General features: G+C 41.3%; 1 protein-coding gene across 1 annotated transcript in view; it reads left to right on the top strand.

Annotated features, from left to right (window-relative positions):
* The window catches only part of LOC122404471 (calmodulin-binding transcription activator 2), a 79,604-nt gene that overhangs the window by 26,372 nt on the left and 34,777 nt on the right, over positions 1–18,455 (top strand). The window contains exons 2-3 of the mRNA XM_043408435.1: positions 4,640–5,068; positions 5,713–6,052. Of these exons, the coding sequence (XP_043264370.1) occupies positions 4,835–5,068; positions 5,713–6,052 (574 nt within the window). The 5' untranslated portion in view covers positions 4,640–4,834. The remainder of the gene's footprint in view (positions 1–4,639; positions 5,069–5,712; positions 6,053–18,455) is intronic.

Here is an 18,455-nt window from a genome sequence, read left to right as displayed (position 1 = left end):
TCGGGGATTCGTCAGCGAAACAATCGAAAGTGTATTCAAGCTAATCGATACCATTAGGGAACATTTGTCCTTTGAACGCGGAACACACGAAGCCGTGCCATCGATCGGCGGAATCTACAAACGTAGGACGCCCCCGAACGTGTTGACAACTATCGGGGGACACCGTGTATCGCTAAGCAACCGAAATTACCAAAAACTGAGTGCACCAGGTTGGTTTAATTAAATTAACTCGAGTCAGTAATTTCCAATCGGGCCGCCGTCGAGTGGATTTCACGATGTCATCGTTCATTAACCCTCTACAACCCAATTTTTTCGTTGGCCTACGCAGAAAATTGCCCAACAGGAATACAGCGAATGGCCACAGCCAGAACTTTTTATAACAGTTAAATATTTATATGGAAATTTTTTAAATTATTTTTAATTAAACTTCTTTTCTTCGATACTTTCAAGAAATAATTGATCAAAATACGTTTAAAATAATAATTTTCTATTAATTTGTTACTTTATAATGTTACTAAATAGGAAACCTCAGTTCTTGTAAACGTTTGATTAGAAAACTATAAACAGGAAGATGCATAAGAGGTATTTATTAATAATTATTTAAAAAATATACGAATCGAAAATAGGGCGATTCTGTACGCGGAAATAAATCGAAAACGTAAGATAAAATTCTTCCCGTGTAACTTTTCGTTGTCGAGAAGAATAACTTGGAGAATCCTGCGGTCGTGGGGGAGGGCAATATAGACTGACAAGTTGTACTTTGACAACTTCTCGGATAGCGTAGGTTCGATCGTTGTTATTTCTCCAGCTCGCCTTTGTATACATCGAGAATGAGAAACAGCGGGCGGGAGTGAGATACAATTAACACGGTACGAACAGTTCCAGAGGGTGGCGAGGATAACTTTGTGACAGCTTTTCAGGCAACTATACTTGCGTGCGTATTTGTATCTACAAACACATTAGAAAGTCACTGTCTTATCTTATTTGCGAAACTATCCGAGGCATAAACAGTCAATAACGGAATCCGTTGAAACCACATGTACAATTCCGCCGATGATAACGAAATCATATACAAATGTGAATCGATTTAAAATTCTAATTAATACATTCATCAAAGTTAGCTAGAAAATTAAAATCAGACGATTTTAAAAAATATATTCATATTATTAAAAGTGGATTTTTTTTGTAATAATTATTCTCATCATAATATTTCCTTACGATTATTCAACATCGTATCTAATCGAGCACGCTTCAATTTATATATACATTTCGTGAAAACGTTCATTAAAAATAACTTGCGACTGCGTCTATCGTTCTCGTTCTATTAAAAAACAAAGGCGTGTTTCGTTTTCATGTTTGGCAAGTATACCTATGGGATTGGCATCGGTACGCAGCAGTTGATTAATATCGTAACTGGACTGTTTCGGTTCGATAATATTTCTCGCATGTGTAACCATGTTCTTTCAAACGTGGCGCAATCCGTCTTTCTTCCTCGTCCAACCGTACGATTTAAATACTCGGGGATTTATATTCGCGCGCGTTTTCGTTAGGATCGGGTTAACAAAATAAATATAAACTGCAAACTGCGATACGGTCGAATTGCTCCACCCTGATGCATTCAATTTTTCCCTCTATTCTTTTTTTTTTCTTTTTTCTCCCCGCAGTCAAAAAAAAAAAAAAAAATATGACTTGTTCCAGTCGGCCGAGTCGGCCTGTATAGTTTGCTGGAACGTGTCGCACTGTTTACGGTGGTTAAACACGTATTGAATTTATTCAGTTTAATTGCTTTCCATGCGTTCCGTCGGCGAGGAAAAAAAAAGGATACAGATGGCAGAGGTTTTCGACGTTCGTATTTTTTCACTGATTTCGATCCTGTTATGGGTCACGTGCCGCGAACGGGATTGTTGAATGTAATTGGGATGACCAAACAATCGAACTGCAATATCAAACACCGATCCCGAAAAAGTCACTCGTTCTTTCGCGCGGAGGGTGGGAAAAAAAACGTTTCGAAACTGTCCTTCGTCGCGTTTCACGATTTCATAATAAAACTGGCACCGCTTCCACCCTCGAATCGTTGCTCGAGTAATTTCGTGTTTCTCGCGCGTCCCCGACGGAACTGCGTTCGCGAAGACTTCCGTTCGGTTTTACTGGCTGAAAATCTATGATAATGGCTGCCAAGAGAGTCGCGTGTATGATAATGGCTGCCAACTAGAATCAACATTGGAAAGCCAACTAGCCGTGACAGTCGCGAAATAATAGAATTGCAAGTTTCGTCGCTCGTGGCGGGACTTTCGACCGTGACAGTAATTAACGATTATAATTACCATGGAATCGGGCAAGATAATTAATGTAAGAGACACGTTCAACACTTTTGGTACTAATTACGAAGTGATTACGTTTCTTGTAGCGTAGTAGAATAGAAGTTTGCAATAAAAATATAAATGCAAATAAAATGATCCACATTTTCAAGTAAACAGTCAGAAAATTTGAAATTACAAGCACGAAATACCAACGAAGTATTGTTATCCTCTTGTTTTCTTCGAATCTTAATATATATATTTCACTGCGGCAAAGAGACGTGTAAATTTGTCTCCCGAGACACGAGGGAACATTAAATCTTCGACACACATCTGTTACATCTAGCAATATTTCATTGTTTCAACACAACTATTATTCTCAAAATTATCTCACGAAGATAACATGGTTGCATCCCAAGAACGAAATAATCGTAAAACAAGGCAATATTTGAAATATTTTCGATAATATTATTCCAAAGGTGTTCAGTCGATGCAGAATTACATTCTGCAATCAGTTACAAGAGCAATTAGAAAGTAATTAATTACGTTGCATCTGAGTTCTGAACGGTGACCAATTGTTTTCGGATCAGCCAACGCGATGCACGCGTTGCACGAGGGCGGGAAACGAGGATACAATCCTTCCAGACGCGATTTTTGGTCACCGGTAACACCATCGCGTGCTTTCGATCCAAGAATTTAATGTCGCGACGTTATTTGGAGCGGTTTCAAATGCTCGAGACCGCCTGCACGTTCGTTTCTTATTTTTGCAGGCTATCCATCATGACTACGCTAAAATCCCCCGTGACAACTGGCCATTAATGTATTTCGTGTCCGTAAATTTTTTGCGACTGCTCCTTTAATCGGTTCGTTATCAGATTCAGAGACGGGCAAAATCATCGCGTTTCACGAACTTCCTTAGAGACTCTATTAGGATCACGACGATGATCGGGCTAGAAGGCTCATAACCGATGCTCTTTTTTTCACTCCTCAACAAAATTAGAAAATCACGTCAGAAAAGAAATAAAATACAAAACTAATTCTTTAACGCGTTTAACGTTTTCGGTCCGACAAGATTTATTATTCGCACGGCAGCGTGCTTTACGGTAATTCCGAGCTCTTTTAAAACGTTTTCACCGGCCAACAAGGTGGCAAAGAAACCCATACGAACGCAAAAGCGAATCTCTGCGCGAAGTCGAAGATTAACAAGTAGTTTTCGCGCGGTATCCCCAAAGTAAATAGCCCCGGAGACCGTACTTCTTTCCCGAAAAGTTTTCACGTCCCTGGATCGGATTTCTTCCAGCTCAGAGCCGATGGAACCTTCTAGCATTGAAAATCCATACGTTAATTTACGAATTTATCTTTACGCGCGTTAGATTTTACGAATATTTCAAGAGACATTTGCATTTGATATCCAAATATAAATTAATATTCTTCGTCTAACCCTGTCAAGGAGTGAATTATCGTTTCGTATTAGAGATAGGATCGAAATGTTTTTAGGTACTGTCGACAAATCGATTATCGCGTACCGGTCCATTGAACGAATTCAGTTTTTATCAGTATTTATTAAGTTCCGATGTATCTACGGTTGCTCTCGTATTCGTACACTATAATGTGATAATGAAATAAAACTTGTGAATGGACGTAGTACGTTGGATACATTAATTCGCGTCTGATTACCGAAGTGCAGCATCATTGGGCCGTGTGCAGTTCTTCAGGATGGGTTACCGCTTGGGGGGCATCGAATACCCATATCATTGTTGTTTATATTATATCTATCTATCTTGTAATTTGGGCATTATTTGTCCATTAAATATTAAAGAAAAACAACTATAACATTTGGTAAAAATAAATGGGAAAGAGTTCATAAAAAATAGAAAACTTAACTTCGTAAATAGAAGTAAACACAAGTTGTAACAAATAACATTTGGTAAAAACAAAATTGAGGAAAGAATTCTCAAGAAAACAGAGAACTAATTCCGTAAATAGAAGCAACAGAAATAAATAAAATTTGGTAAAAATAAATGCTCTCCTCTGGTAGTACGTTTAGAAGTTTCACGAGACGGGAATGGTTTGAAACGCGAAGCGGCCGTCGCGAGTAGCCGTGAAACGTAGTCCGCGAAAAAGACGATCGGTTCCGAAGGTAGTCACACAGAGACGGTCGGCAAAAATAATCCTTATCGATTTGCCTTTCGAGAGAAGCCACGTTGGTACACGTTCCGGGTGACACGTTCGTAAGAGAGAGAGAAGGCCGCGTCGCGGAATAGGATGGAGGTAGGATCATCCTTTAAGACGACAGCTTTAATATCGAGGGGTGGGGGGTATCTTGGTGTACGTGTGTACAGGAGGAGCAGGTGGTAGCAATCGCGCTGGAGCTTTAAGAGCCAAGGGGTGGAGGCTGGAGAACGCATTTCCCGTCGGATACTTGGATCAGCTGAAGAAGGAGGATCGTTTTCGAGGGAGCTTTCGTGCAACCTGTGCACGTTCTCCTTCTTCGTCAGTAACAGCGGCAGGGAAGAACGAAAGGACACGCGACGAGGATGAGGCAAGTGGTCGTGCTGGAGCCGGCTGGCAGCGTTCTGGTGATCAGGCAGACTTCCCTAGGCGGTAACGTCACTACCGGGAACACCAATTCCAATGCCGGGTCCAATAACGGCCACGAGACACACGGTCTCGCCAATCACGCTGCCGTGTCCACGATTGCCTCCAATGATCACAATCAGAATCGTATCGTCGTCGTGCGCTCGTCATCGTCGACCTGCATGACCACCACGGTGAGTCGATTAATTCGTTGTGGCTGTTTGCGGACGGGCGCCCGAATCAAATTCTCCCGTGGGTGATTTTCATTACGTCACGCGTATTGGAGAATTCCCAGCGGGCGTGTTTTTAGGGAGACGATCACGGTTTGGTCTGGGTCAGGGCTCGACCAGCAAAGGTCGTCTTTGCAGTTCACGTTTGAACTTGCTCATTTTTCGTTTTATTACTATCTATTACTACACTGAAAATATAAGACAAAGATTGAATGTATTATTTAATTTAAATGCAATTTTGTACATATTCGCACATATTCTCCTCACGCGATACATAAGAAAATTTCAAAATATTTACTATACTGTACGGTTTGTGTCAATCTCAATTAGGAATATTTCATACGTATTTCATTACACTAAAAAAGAGGCCTAAACCGATCCCCCGTAATTACTAAGAAATCAACGCGTTGAACGTGCTGTCCTTCCACGAGAAGAAGACACGTAGTGTTTACATTATCATTCCTGATGCAGTCTCATTGGTCGAAGATCGACAGCGGCCATATTGAAACTGAGCGAAACAATTGGGACTGAAACGCAGATGTAAACGCGCCGTGGCTTCCTCTCGCGGAAGAGTAATACCTTTGTTTAACGTTTCTTTGTGACGTTAGAACGACAAGGTCCCACGGAAGACGTCCTGTCTGTTTCACCAGGCCGACAATCACGGGTCAGCGAACGGTAACGGGAACGTGAACGTGAACGTGAACGTGAACGCCAATCTGAACGGAAACGCCGGCGGTATCGTTAGCAAAACATCGTCGAAGGTCGGCGTCGGCGGCGGTGGTTCCAAGTCGAACGAGAGAAACGATCATCCGAGGAACGATCACAAGGGCCAGGAGGGGATCGGTACCGGTGAATCGAACTCTGGATGTCGTCCAAGGACGAGCAAGGAAGCGGCTCACGAGAACGTCTCCTTAGACAGGAAGCTCGATAACGCGGATACCATCTCCGGTAAGTACTTCCGTCGTTACTTGCTTTTACCTTTGACGGACCAGCCGATCCCGGACGTGAATTATTTATTCCTGCGTCCCGGGTCCCGCTCGATCGTAGCTCGATCATTTCCCTTGATGTTCGCGCGAACGAGAGAAAAACGACGTCGCGAACGCTTACCACTACCCTCGGTTGGCAGTCGATGGAAACGTTCGCGATTTGAACTTCCGGAACTTTGCGTTCCTCTTCGCGATCGGTGACATCGGCAAGCTTTCGTCGTCGATCATAATAAATGTATATCAGTGTACATGTCTCAGCTGAGGAACGTTGACACGGGAAGGAAACTGTTTGTGTCGATGATGGAAGTGTTTAGGCTAAGATCAAATGCGTATGAACTTTCGTCGAGAGAAGTCGCTTATGTCTTCTATGTACTTTGTATCAGATAGTTATTTTGTAACTAATTACTTCCTAAAAACTCTCTTACATTTCCCAACGGTCTTAATTATATACAGTAACGTTGTATAATTATAAAACACGGCAGTTTTTCGTAAAGTATATATTGACGTGTATGATCGGAAACTTTCTGTCAGGGTATTAAATAATATAGTTTATATACGTTTAAAGTGTCCGATGCAATCATCCTGTAACCATCCCTGACATCGTTGCAGAATCCGATTTTCGGTTACGGTCGATCGACGAACCGTCGACGGAAGCGCAGGTCGATTCGCGAAGAAAGGGGTTTCCCCGTTCGCGAATGCGTTTGTGCGGGGAAACGAGTTCGATAAATGGCGACAGGTACACGGGCAAAAACGACCAAGCGTTTTTCATTTTTTTTTTTTCTCTCACGTTATATCTACAACGCGAGCCTTTCCTTTTATTTTTTTCGCTTCGTTTTTCGTCGGTATTGGAAACGCAACAATCGGAAGGAATATCTTCGACGCGGAACAGACTTTCGCGATACGATAACGTGCTCTAATAAAAGTTTCCGTCGGCAATCGGATACCTCGCGGTGTGTGCCACGTTCTGAGCGCCGTTAGATTAATTAAGACGATAAAAGAAACCAGAAGTTCGCCGCGTCCTGAGGCACGACAAAAACCACCGTATAATTTTTAAGACACGCCGTTTAAGCGTCGAACTTTGTATCTATATTTTAAGTAGGTCTGTTTTGCCGCGAATGCATTGAATTCGCAAAATAGAAATTTTTATTAGGTCGTCTGATAAGATCGTTTGCGTTTCTTTATAAGGATATTAAATACAGTCAATTTTATATACATATAAAAAGAACTGTCGTATGTGCCATTTTTTATGTAATTTAAATACTTTCTTTTGCGATAAAACTCGTCTCCTTTGTTTTTAAAATGTTCAGAAAATACTTTGGATTATAGGGGATTAAATATTTTATTTATTAAAAACAAAACTTTTTTATATTTGCATCTCTTAGGCGTGAAAAATATTAATGTTTTAATTATTTTCGCAGAGATTTGTAGCTCTGTGTGTGTGTGTGTTTTTTTTTTGGCCATTTCCAATTATTTCCAACAGTTTTCTATCGAATTCGGATTCAGGCTGCTCGTCCAACCATCTCGAATTGGAAATACGACTCTCGATAAAAAAAAAATTTTTATCTGGGATTAAATATCGAATACTTAATAAATATTCATAAACGAATTTCATCGTAAAAATAAAATTGGGTTTAAAAACGTATCTCATTGCCTTTAATATTTAGTGGTATTGTCTATCAAAGACAAACTCCTTTATCAGAAATGAATACTCAAACTTTTTGGTTTTTACTATCGACTTTAGGATGTCAAACAAAAATTTTGCCATTGTTTCGTCTAATATTAAATTTCAATTTGTCGAAAGATGTTCCTTCTTTTCCTATTTATTCGGTCCAGTTGGTTTCATAAATAAGTTTTTGTTCGAAGACCTGAACGTTCGTGCCGAAATATCAGTATCAATTTTAATTCTCTATTTTGTAGATAATTTTTTCCAAGTCCTTTCCTCTGATCCTGACCAAATTTCTGACGGTTTACGCATATTTTACTAACCATAACACGATTGATTGGTTAAATCGAACCATCGTAGCAATCGCTCGCGTAGAAGGGCTTTCTGTAGCCAACACGACGATAATAATCTTGCCCATTTTGTACTACCCAACTCCCTGGCGTTCAATTACTGAATTATATGATATTGCATTCGAACATAAATCCGACCAAGATACTACAACACTGTAACTTTGTATCGTCGCCCGGTAATAGGCATTGGATTTCTAATTAACTATCACATTAATATTTTCCAAGTACCAAGCGCGATACAAGCGATAACGCGTTAAATTTGACTTAACGTATGTTGTATTAGCACATAACTACATAAAAGTTCATCCAAATGAAACTCTTTTTCAGTAGTTAAAATGGTAGCTGAACGCGTTTAACATAGTTCGTGAAACATAAAAATATAGATGCTCCAGCCAATACTCGACACACGCAAGTTTGCATGAAATTGAAATTTTGCTATAAAATATTTTAAACGACAACCTAGCGTTGAAATTATACATGTATTTAGCTTATCGTTGTATCGTAAAACCGTGAGGACGCTAATAATTTAGAAACGGAAGACCCGCGGCGGCAATAAAAATTGTTCGAAACTGGCCTTGGTTCGAAAACGATGGCAACGAAGGGTTTAACAGCGCGAAACTTTTTCCGCAAAGCGTTTCGTTGGTTCGATCGTTTCTGGATTTCGTTTCGTTTTGGCGGCGCGGAAACTATGCGGGAGAAAAAAGTTCCGAATTCTGTGCGCAACATCGCCCGGTATCCGTGGCACGGAGTCGCGCTCTTTAATTCTTCCCCTTTAAGTCACATATTTAAATTTTAAATGAGAGAGCTCATCGATCGAATTTCGTTCGGAATCAAAACTATTTAAGCCCGCATGAATTATACATAGTTTGCGTTAACTTGAATGACAGAGGAAACAATTACTCGTGCCTCGTATTAATGAATTTTTAACGTCGCGACCGGGGGTGGTTGGCGTGGGGATCCATATCAATCGTATCGCCCACAGGGCGTTGTTGGAAGTATAGAAATATAATTTTCATATTTATACCGTGTTTATAAGAAGCAACGTCCTTGGCGGACGTAGCGAAAATATTGTTACGTTGTTTCAAATATAATTTTGTTTCAAATATAAAATGGTAAAAATTGTAATTTGATCGCTAAGATGCAAGAGAAAATATTGCATCTGGTTGTCTTAAAAATTGGTAAATTTTATATTATTTTTTGGAGGTTACTATCGAGTAGAATACGCAGATTTGTTTAGCTCGTATTAAGCGATATTTCAAAATGGTGGAGTTGTAGAACATTGTGTATCAGTTCTCGTCCTGCAACTAACTTCAAAGTATACATTATTCGTCGTGAAAGTATCCAGAATGTAGTTTACGACTTTTTCATTAGTTTGAAAAATTTTAAACTTTAAATATTACAGATAATGTTACGAGGAACAAGATATACAAATTTGTAAGTTAATCGAATGAATATTGCTGGGTCTTTGTAATAATTTTATTTAACAAAATATTGTGAACGGTTGTGACACAACGTGAAACTGGCCTATAGTTCCTATTTCGTTTGTTCGTATGATCATAACATATGCGATAATCGCGCTACGCATTCACTGGGTCAAGAAAGTTTCCATACACTTGGATAAACTTTCTTTTTAAAGTCGTTTGCTATTCGTTCTCGTGATAAGTCTTAACTTTCTGCGTTTTCTTACGATGTTCATAAGCATCGTATATATTTAACGCGGTAAGGTTTTATAACAGTATTTTTAGTTACACCTCCTTTTAAAAAGAATTTCTTTTCCGACTAAGTTCACTTGGAAAAACCACCCCCAAGATAGTTATAGCCTTTTAACATTGCCAGAAATACTTGTAACACTTTGTGTATCTAGGACGATACTAATTTAAAAAATTTATTTTTCTTGTATTAATCATTGCATCGTGATAACATTTATAACTGAGACTCAGTCGTGTTGTAATTACATGTTTCGCCATTCATTTTCGCCTGTTAACCCTTAGACGACAGCGCGAGGCCCATCAAGGACACTAGCCTCATTATTTAGTTAATAACTCATCGACTTAATTGAATTAATACTTCATATTTCACGTAATTCTCTGTTTTAACCCCCTTAAATCTTACGCTGGGGTTACGTGTTTCCAAATTGCCTTTAATCAATCGAAATTAATTAATTTTACAGACGATGCTTTATGTAACGAACTCATTACACATATATTGACTCGAGCATGTGAAATTATGAATTAAACTAAAGGTTCGTAGCTACTGGCGTTGGTGCAAGTTTTCTTTTCAGAAAATAATGCTTTCTAGTGGAAAATGGCGTTTCAGTCTAGACATTTCATCATTAATAAGGCCATTGAGTCCACCATTAATCTATTACTCGCTTCACGTTGCTTTGAAGTTCCACATTTTATAAAAAATTTACAAAAATTTATTTCACAAGTCCTCTCCAAACTTTACACATAAATTTCTGTCGCGAAACCCGTGTTTCTTAATTTCAAGCCGCGAATCAATTTCCCGCGCAAGGGTTTAAAATTACGAAATACAATTCTCAGAGAATAAATTAACCAGATACCTCGTGCACATTTTTCGCTTTTACGAATATTTCTATTCCCAAATAACATCCGTCATTTCAAAGCACAACAATTTCGTATTTTTTTTTATTAAAAATTAGGATTGTAATAAGGGAAATTCGTCTCTTTTTACCGCGTCAAGGTCGAGTTACTCGAAGCAAGGAATCGCGGGTGAAACTTCCGCGAGAAAAAGGATTCCATTACCGGGAGACCTTCTTGAAACCTTTTTCGTTTTTTTTAAATCTCCGTTGCACGAGAGCACCCATCACGGTCGTATAATTTTTCCAACGCGACTTTTCCTTTTTTTTTCCCCCCTTCTCGACGTCGCGCGTTTCGTTCTTTCGTTCGTTCGCCGCCCCTCGTTTTCCCCCGAATCGAATGTATGCACGGGGCGCGAGGGGGCGGGTATGCAGCCCCAGTTACACAGAAAGTACGCGTGCTCGGCTGTTCGATTCTTCTCGAAACATTTTCCAACGGGGCGAGTCGCGATGTTGATCCAGACGACAACGACCAGACGCGAACTATCGGGAAACACGCGATATCATAACACCCCCCGTCCGTTCCCGCTGTCTCCCTACGCCACCCCGTCCGGGATAGTCGAACAATCGAAAAGTTTTCGTTGCAAAAGGGGTAGAGCCGCCGCGAAAGCGCCCGGCAGCTATTTTCGCTTTCCAGTTACGCGGCCGGAAAAAAGGCTCGGGCGAGGAAGAAAAAATGTTTTGCCTCGAATCCACGCACGCAGGTCCGCGCGTGTAATGCTTTTACCGAAAGTAGGACAGCCGGTTTCGATCATGAAACCGCCCCACACGCGGCACGACTCTCTGGAATTTTACGATTCGATGCGTTTTCGAAACGCGCTTAACGTCGCGCTCCTTCCCGCGGAATATCCGTCGCGGGACAAAGGGAACCGTAAAACTACAGCAATTCTAGCAAATAAAGAGCGAAATTAACCCCCTCGAGCGAAAATGGCGAGTATTGTTCGCGGAAGCACAACTTTCACGGGATGTGCTTGGCAAAATATTTTAAGCAATTCGGATACCCTGTAGATTGAGAAATTTAAGGGGTGAAACCATCGTGTCGGCTGAAAATAAAGCCAATTTTCAAGAATTTTTTTGGCCATAATTATGAAACTTATTCTGATAAAATGTTTTCGAAAGTACATTTCTTCTAAAAATTTCGTGTAAAAATATTGATTATTGCAGCCATAATAGGAACCAGCGTTTTGAGAGGCCTCCAAAAATTAGTTAGAAACGCACGTGTAATTTTTCACTGCAAGTTGTGAAACAAGAAATCATGCAATTTTCTTAAACTATAAGACACACACAAATGATTGGTAATAATAGAATTAGAATTTATTATACTGTCACGCTGAGAAAAAATCGCTAGTACAAGTTACTTCCACTCGTATTCGTACCCTCTGAGTAGATTGAGAAATTTAATAAACGACGAACAATGATTATAAAATAGAGACATCGATATCAAGCTTGTATTTTCCACAATTTGAATACAGGAGAATGTGAAAAATTAATTCATGGGTAACGTGCAATATAATTTCTGCTATCGTGGAATATTAGCAGAATTAGAATTTATTATACTGTCACGCTGAGCAAAAATGGCAAGTACAAGTTACCGCCACTCGTATTCGTACGTTTCTCACTACGTCCAGTATATTACTCCACTGTAAAGTCAACCGTCCGATTCCACGTACGCGCCGTAGTTTACCATAAATTGTAAATAGAGTTCCTTGGTTCGTTTAAGCGTTTCACCAAACATTCGTCGCAGTTTCTCCTACGCGTACGTTCCAACGGAATATCAAACTCTTCGTTCTGATTCGCTTGTATTAATTAAAATACCCCGTTTTGCATTACACGTGAAATACATTTTGAAAGAACACGTCTTTCTTAAGTTTCGCGAAAAATGAACTAGATATTTTATATTATAAATTAATTTCCTAAAACGAAATCAAATACGTTCAATGAGTTAAGGAGCATAGCAAGATTAATTTATATATTTCTAAGTTGAAATGTGCGGTTAAGAAAAAGCAGACTTGCAACGGGAGTAGATACAAGGCACGTTCGACGGTTTCCCGCGGAGCAAACAATGAACGTGTGCTCGAAAACCTGATTCTGCTTTGCGATACGACTCGTCGATAGCTTCGCGTAAAGCTGGTTTTAAAGGGTAGTTACGCTCCGGCGCCCTTAATACGGGGGCGAAACTTTATGTACAAGTTTATAACCGCCGCGTAGCGTCGATCGCGCGCGTAGGAATTCGTGTCAGCATCGACTTTACGCGAAACTGTTCCTGTTTAGCAGCCGTCGCGAAAAATGACGGACCACCGATCCAGCTGGACAAAAATCATTTCGGTGACCGTCGCGAAATATTCATATTTTCATTAATTTTTATCGATTTACGTAGCCATAATGCTTCGTCGATGTTTACCGTCTTGGGTAATTTGAGAAAGAACACTTTCATCGTTTGTTTGTAAAAAACATATTTTCGTGTTTCACGATAATTAGTGTAAATTTGTTTTCTAAAGTCTCACGGTACGTAGGAAAAATTTGCGTATTCCGTCGACGTGTTCCAACTTTACGTAGACCTAGAAAACGCGTTTGGTGTTTTTTCTTCCAGCAATGTATCAGGGGTGATTCATTGCCTGCAAGATGTGACAAATTGTAACTGCCGAGAGACGCCGGGGGTTAAAATATTTCACTTTCTGTCGAGCAGCGTCCGACTGTTTCGGACCAAAGCTTTTACAACCTCTGTACTACCCTCCTAAGCTAAAAATGTATACGCTGTGCGGTTGTGTCTTTAAATTTTGCGTATAAATCGCCCTGAATTGTCCTTTAACGTCCATTGTGCGCGTAAAATACAACCAAAACTTGTTTTCTTATAAGTTATTTCCCATTTATTTGCAACAACTATAATATAACGTAAACAATGATGTCAACAATACGTGCTTTAATTTATGAATTTACATCGATTTCAAAAACAAAGGTTCGATTCATAAGAAACAAGTTTTTGTTTGTTTGTAATTGCGTGAATTTTGGAACAGTCTTTACTAAGAAATTTTTAAATGATATTAGTATTTCAACACGTTCACTGTCCATGACCCGTGTACGGGTCATGTCACCACGCTTTTGAATACGCCGTCAAGAGATCGGACAGTGAACGCGTTACGGATGTTATAAGATCGCAAGTACACAATCTAACTGCAGAATCTTCCTGCTCTTGGGATTAAAATTTGAACAAACGTCGAATTTTTCGACGTTTCGAATCGTAACGGTACCGAACGAGCCAAGGTTCTTCATCGATTTGCAATTTCTGTGTGTTCGGAAATCCGTTCCCGATGATCGCGTGGATATCGATTGTCTCCGCTGTGCATCGAGCTCTCTCGGCGGTTTTCCTGCAACAGCTCCAACGCCCGGTGCACGAGGAGCTATATTTCCTGTCCGGAAGCCATTGTTAAGCAGGTTGTCTTCCTTATCGACTGGTGTCGCGGCCCAGTTCGAACGTTCCAGGACTCGGTTCTCGCGGCCCTCCATCGAAACAGCCCCGAAAGAAGTGCACCCTGGCGGGTAAGCCCCGTTGGGGATAATTGGTAGTTCCGGCAATATCCGCCAGAGCGGCGATTCCGTCACCTTTCCTCCGTCGCGTCTCGCCACCAGCCGTGCATGGGCAGGGCAGCCCCGCGATTTTTATTCCCCCCTGGCGCAAAAGGTCTTTCCACTATTTCATCCCCCGGTATCGATCTCACCGTGATCTCGTTCCCCGCTCGAAGGACAAACCAGCGTGGCTATCGCGCGCCCGATCTTAGATCGTAATTTCGCTAGACGACGACGAAGACGACGACTAATGGTTGGAATTTAGCGGTTGGTTTCGAGAAATTGCTATCCCGAGCGTAGGAATGCATCCCCGATCGGCGGTCGTCGCTGGTTGGCTGTTCCACGGGCACACACGCACACGCCTTATTCCAACGACTATCCTAGCCCCGTCTATCCTGACCTATCCGATCGCTGCTGACTAGAGTAGGTATCGACCCTTCGAGGAGGTTCTTCCTTTCCCCAACCCCTTACCGCCGTCTCTTTCGTTCGCATCCACCCCGGAATCTTTTCCCGTCTCTTTTATCGCGAAAATCCCGACTTTCTTAATTCCACCCACACCCACCCCCGTGTCTCCTCGACCACCCTCGGGGTTCCTCGCGCCGGCTGTTGTCTCTTTCTCCTCCTTCCCGTCCTTCGTTGCCCTCTCCGTCTCGGGAGGATCCTTAATTCGGGAGGTTGCGTTTAACGACGATAGACTACGACTTAGCTGTTAAACGCGAGTCCCGTGGTCCCCGGCAGGAAGAACCGAAGCAAACTCGACGAATCCGTGCACGAGCTCCTTCAGACCGGGCGATCTTATTGATTGTCTTAGCTTTCCTGCCGTCACGCGCTCTCTCTCTCCGTTCCTCTCGTTGGAACCTTCCTTCTCCGTCTTTCTCTTCGGTCTAGCTTGCAACGGAACACTTGCACAGAGTCGCTCTTTCTCTTTCTGTCGCCTCTCCGTCCTCGAAGACTCTCATTCTCTCTCTCTCTCACTTCTCGTGTAGCTTTCTCTCGTTTGCTCTTTCGTAGGGATAGCTCGACGAGCTATCGTCGTCGGGCGACTAACGACCGGCGACTTACGTGTCCGGCTAACTTTGCCCCGTGTTCGACGAAACGAAGAGCGATCTACGTGATAAAGGAACACAAGAAGGGCCCCCCTCCGGACGAGGGGCAAAGGGGCAACGAGTCGAGGGAGGGGGCAGGACGAGGGTAGAATCGGTACGGCGGGGGTACAGAGAAAAGGGAGAAATAGTTGGACAGGAGCCTCTGCCAACGTTCTATTTAAAGCCGTGGGGGTAGCGGCAGCTAGCTGACTGGTAATTTACGAGCTTATACCAAAAAGTTGGACACCTTGGGGATGGCTCCGCACTTTGACACGTGACCCAGTTTTATCGAGTTACGTAATTGATCGCCTCGCGCCTGCCCCGTTTGCGCCGCGAAATCCACGAGGTCGAGCCTCCTTTCTCTTTCTTTTCCACCCTCTTTTGCAATTTCCAACCTCCTCCCCCCTCCCTCCTCCACCACCTTGACGTTTTGCCTTTATCTTTCCCATCCTTCGATCCGTCGTTCCACGGATCGCAACCCCTCGCGACTGTTTTTCTTCGCCCTCGCGTCTCGTTAGACGCTCGCCTTTCAACCGAAACACCGTACCCTAACGATGTTTTTTAGCGCCGTTTCGAAGCGCGTACAGTCGATAGTTTAGGGGAACGTTTAGCGACGAAGACTTCGAGGATATCCATCTTCCATTTTGCGAGCGGAACCTTGGCAGACGAACCCCCGGCATAATTGATATAGGCGTGCGTCTGCCAAACCGCCATCCTTTTTTTCGTGGGGCGGGTTCCGTACACCGCCGGGACGGCGATTAATTTTTCGTTGCGCCGCCGTATTGTTTATCATTGAACGTTTTTACGTTGTTTAAATTTATGAAATGTCAGTTCACGCGAAGGTGCATTTTCATAGTACGTGGAATTCGTAGTAAATCGAAGATATTGATTCTTTGCGGCGCAAACTCAACTTTTGAAATGTTTAGAAATTTTTGGCTTTGTTCACAATAATTGTGTGGATATTTAAACAATCTGAGTAAGCACGCTTGCTTGAAAATAAATTGTAATGCAAGGGGTTAACGTTACAGTGTTAATAATTTACGTTCAACGAACAAGACAATATGTAGAAGATGGGCAAAATTAAGTCAACTCGTGTATCTGCAAAATGAAACTGCAATATTTGATTAACACGTTAACAACGGGGTATTTTTATTAAAATTTTCCTGTACGACAAAAATAAAATTTTAAATTAACTACTGTGATGTATCCAGTCAGAAAAACATAAATAATACATGGTACATAGTAATGTGTTAATTTCTCTGTTGTTTGTTACACAATTCTGTACTTAAACCCTTAAGTAATGAATTCTTCGAAAGTGTAAGTTATAACTTGTTACTGTACATTGGTCGTACGCCCAGAGCGCGCATTACGTTTATTTATTCCTTTCATTATAATTTCTACGTAAATTTGGATGATACTTACCGTAGAAGAATGTAGGCCATACCAACGTTGTGCACCACAAACGTGGCAGAAAGGACCTAATTAGTATTTATACTGCTTACAAAAATTTAATAATTGCCGTGAACGGATCCACACGTAAAAAGTGAGATTTAAGGAAAGTAGACTTTCATAGCCAATATTAGAACATGAACGATGGTTAGTAAAGAAACGTTTTTGAGAAAAGTGTTGCACCAAATTTACATAGTCGCCCCGAGGTAAGGAATTTGATACTGTATCCGACGAACTGGATATCGAGTGGACGTGGATCACCAAATTAGACTTTTTTTTAGCGCGGAAAAAAAGTTTTCGAAAGCTGCATATGGAACGACATTTTTGAGTTGTACCCTTTCGTCGAACCGGATGCATTAGCTGAGTGGTTTTATCAGAGCAACGTAAAACGTGTAGTTTGACGTCGATTTTCGTATCGGAACGCGGACGACTGCATTTAATATTGTCGGTACACGCGAAGGTAGGAAAATTCGAGATAACAGGTAAAATGATTTTTTCTTTCTGTTTTCGATATACACCGAATCTCGTGTTTCGAAAGTGTCCGTCGCTAGCTTCGGTATTCGTACCGATATCGCTGCTCAAAGAGCCAATTAAAAAGCGAGCGTCACACTTGGGGAACTTCCTTTCTTTCATTTACTTTCCTTCGACCCGTTTAATTTCTCCATTCTCGTTCTTTCGTACTGCTCGAGCATTTTTGCTCCCGGGTCGGCCGCCACCAGTCGATCATCGGGGATCTGGCCGGCAATCAAATCCGATTAACGTTCCCAATTTACTTAAGTGACTAGATGAAGGTCTCGTTCGCGGAATCGTACAATCGGTAAGAAGATTGTATCGTTGACCGTCTCCCGTTAATTCAAATAATTTTCTCGTTCCTTAAGGTCATTGGACAAAGCGACGAGGGATGAACGGGCGACGGGTTCTATTTACGTCGCATTTAACGCGCGAGGGGATGTTGGGTTATTAGCCCTTTCAGCCTCGCGCGTCGACCTAAATAAACATTAATAAAAATTCCTCCGCGTTAAGGTTACATTTTGTTTGTTCATCGTATTCCTCCTGTTTCTGTTTCTGTTACAGTTAAGATCGAGTTGCGTTAGATTGTGAAACACCCTTATTCGCTGATACACTATTTTGTTTTATTAACGTTTAGTCCATTGTTGTAATATTAAACTTAATATTATAATGTGTATTTGTATCTGTTATGTACATAAATAGATCCAATGAATGCTTTTTGCTGTGACATTATTTTTTCGTGTATTTTGTTATACCTACAGATTTCTTAGTTCGCTGCTAAAAATATTCCATATACTTAATTTGAAAGTTTGTTTTATATTTTTTTTATTTTTAATTTCACCCAGGGTAACTATGTTGTGTTTTTCGTCAGCGTCGAGACTGTTTAAGATTGTTTTGAAGGCAGATAGTATTCGTTTCCCGGTGGCCGTTTGGCTTTCGACAGGTTTACGGCTGGGTCAGAGGTTAAATAGGACCGTGACATAAACTATGCACCCTCGTTGGCGGGCGGTCTCCTAACTAACGGGAACTAAAGACCTTTCCTTTAATAAAAACTGATTAATTAAATATCTTTCGCATAGTTCTTAGCAACCCCTTGACTTACGTTTTAATTCCAAATAATTTTTCACACATATACTATTTAAATT

This window comes from Colletes gigas, unplaced genomic scaffold (assembly GCF_013123115.1).
Source record: "Colletes gigas isolate AHSC1104 unplaced genomic scaffold, ASM1312311v1 Colletes_gigas_Sc00003, whole genome shotgun sequence".
NCBI lineage: Eukaryota > Metazoa > Arthropoda > Insecta > Hymenoptera > Colletidae > Colletes > Colletes gigas.
The sequence above is the reverse complement of the archived record's forward strand: the minus strand, read 5'-3'. Positions and strand labels throughout refer to the sequence as shown.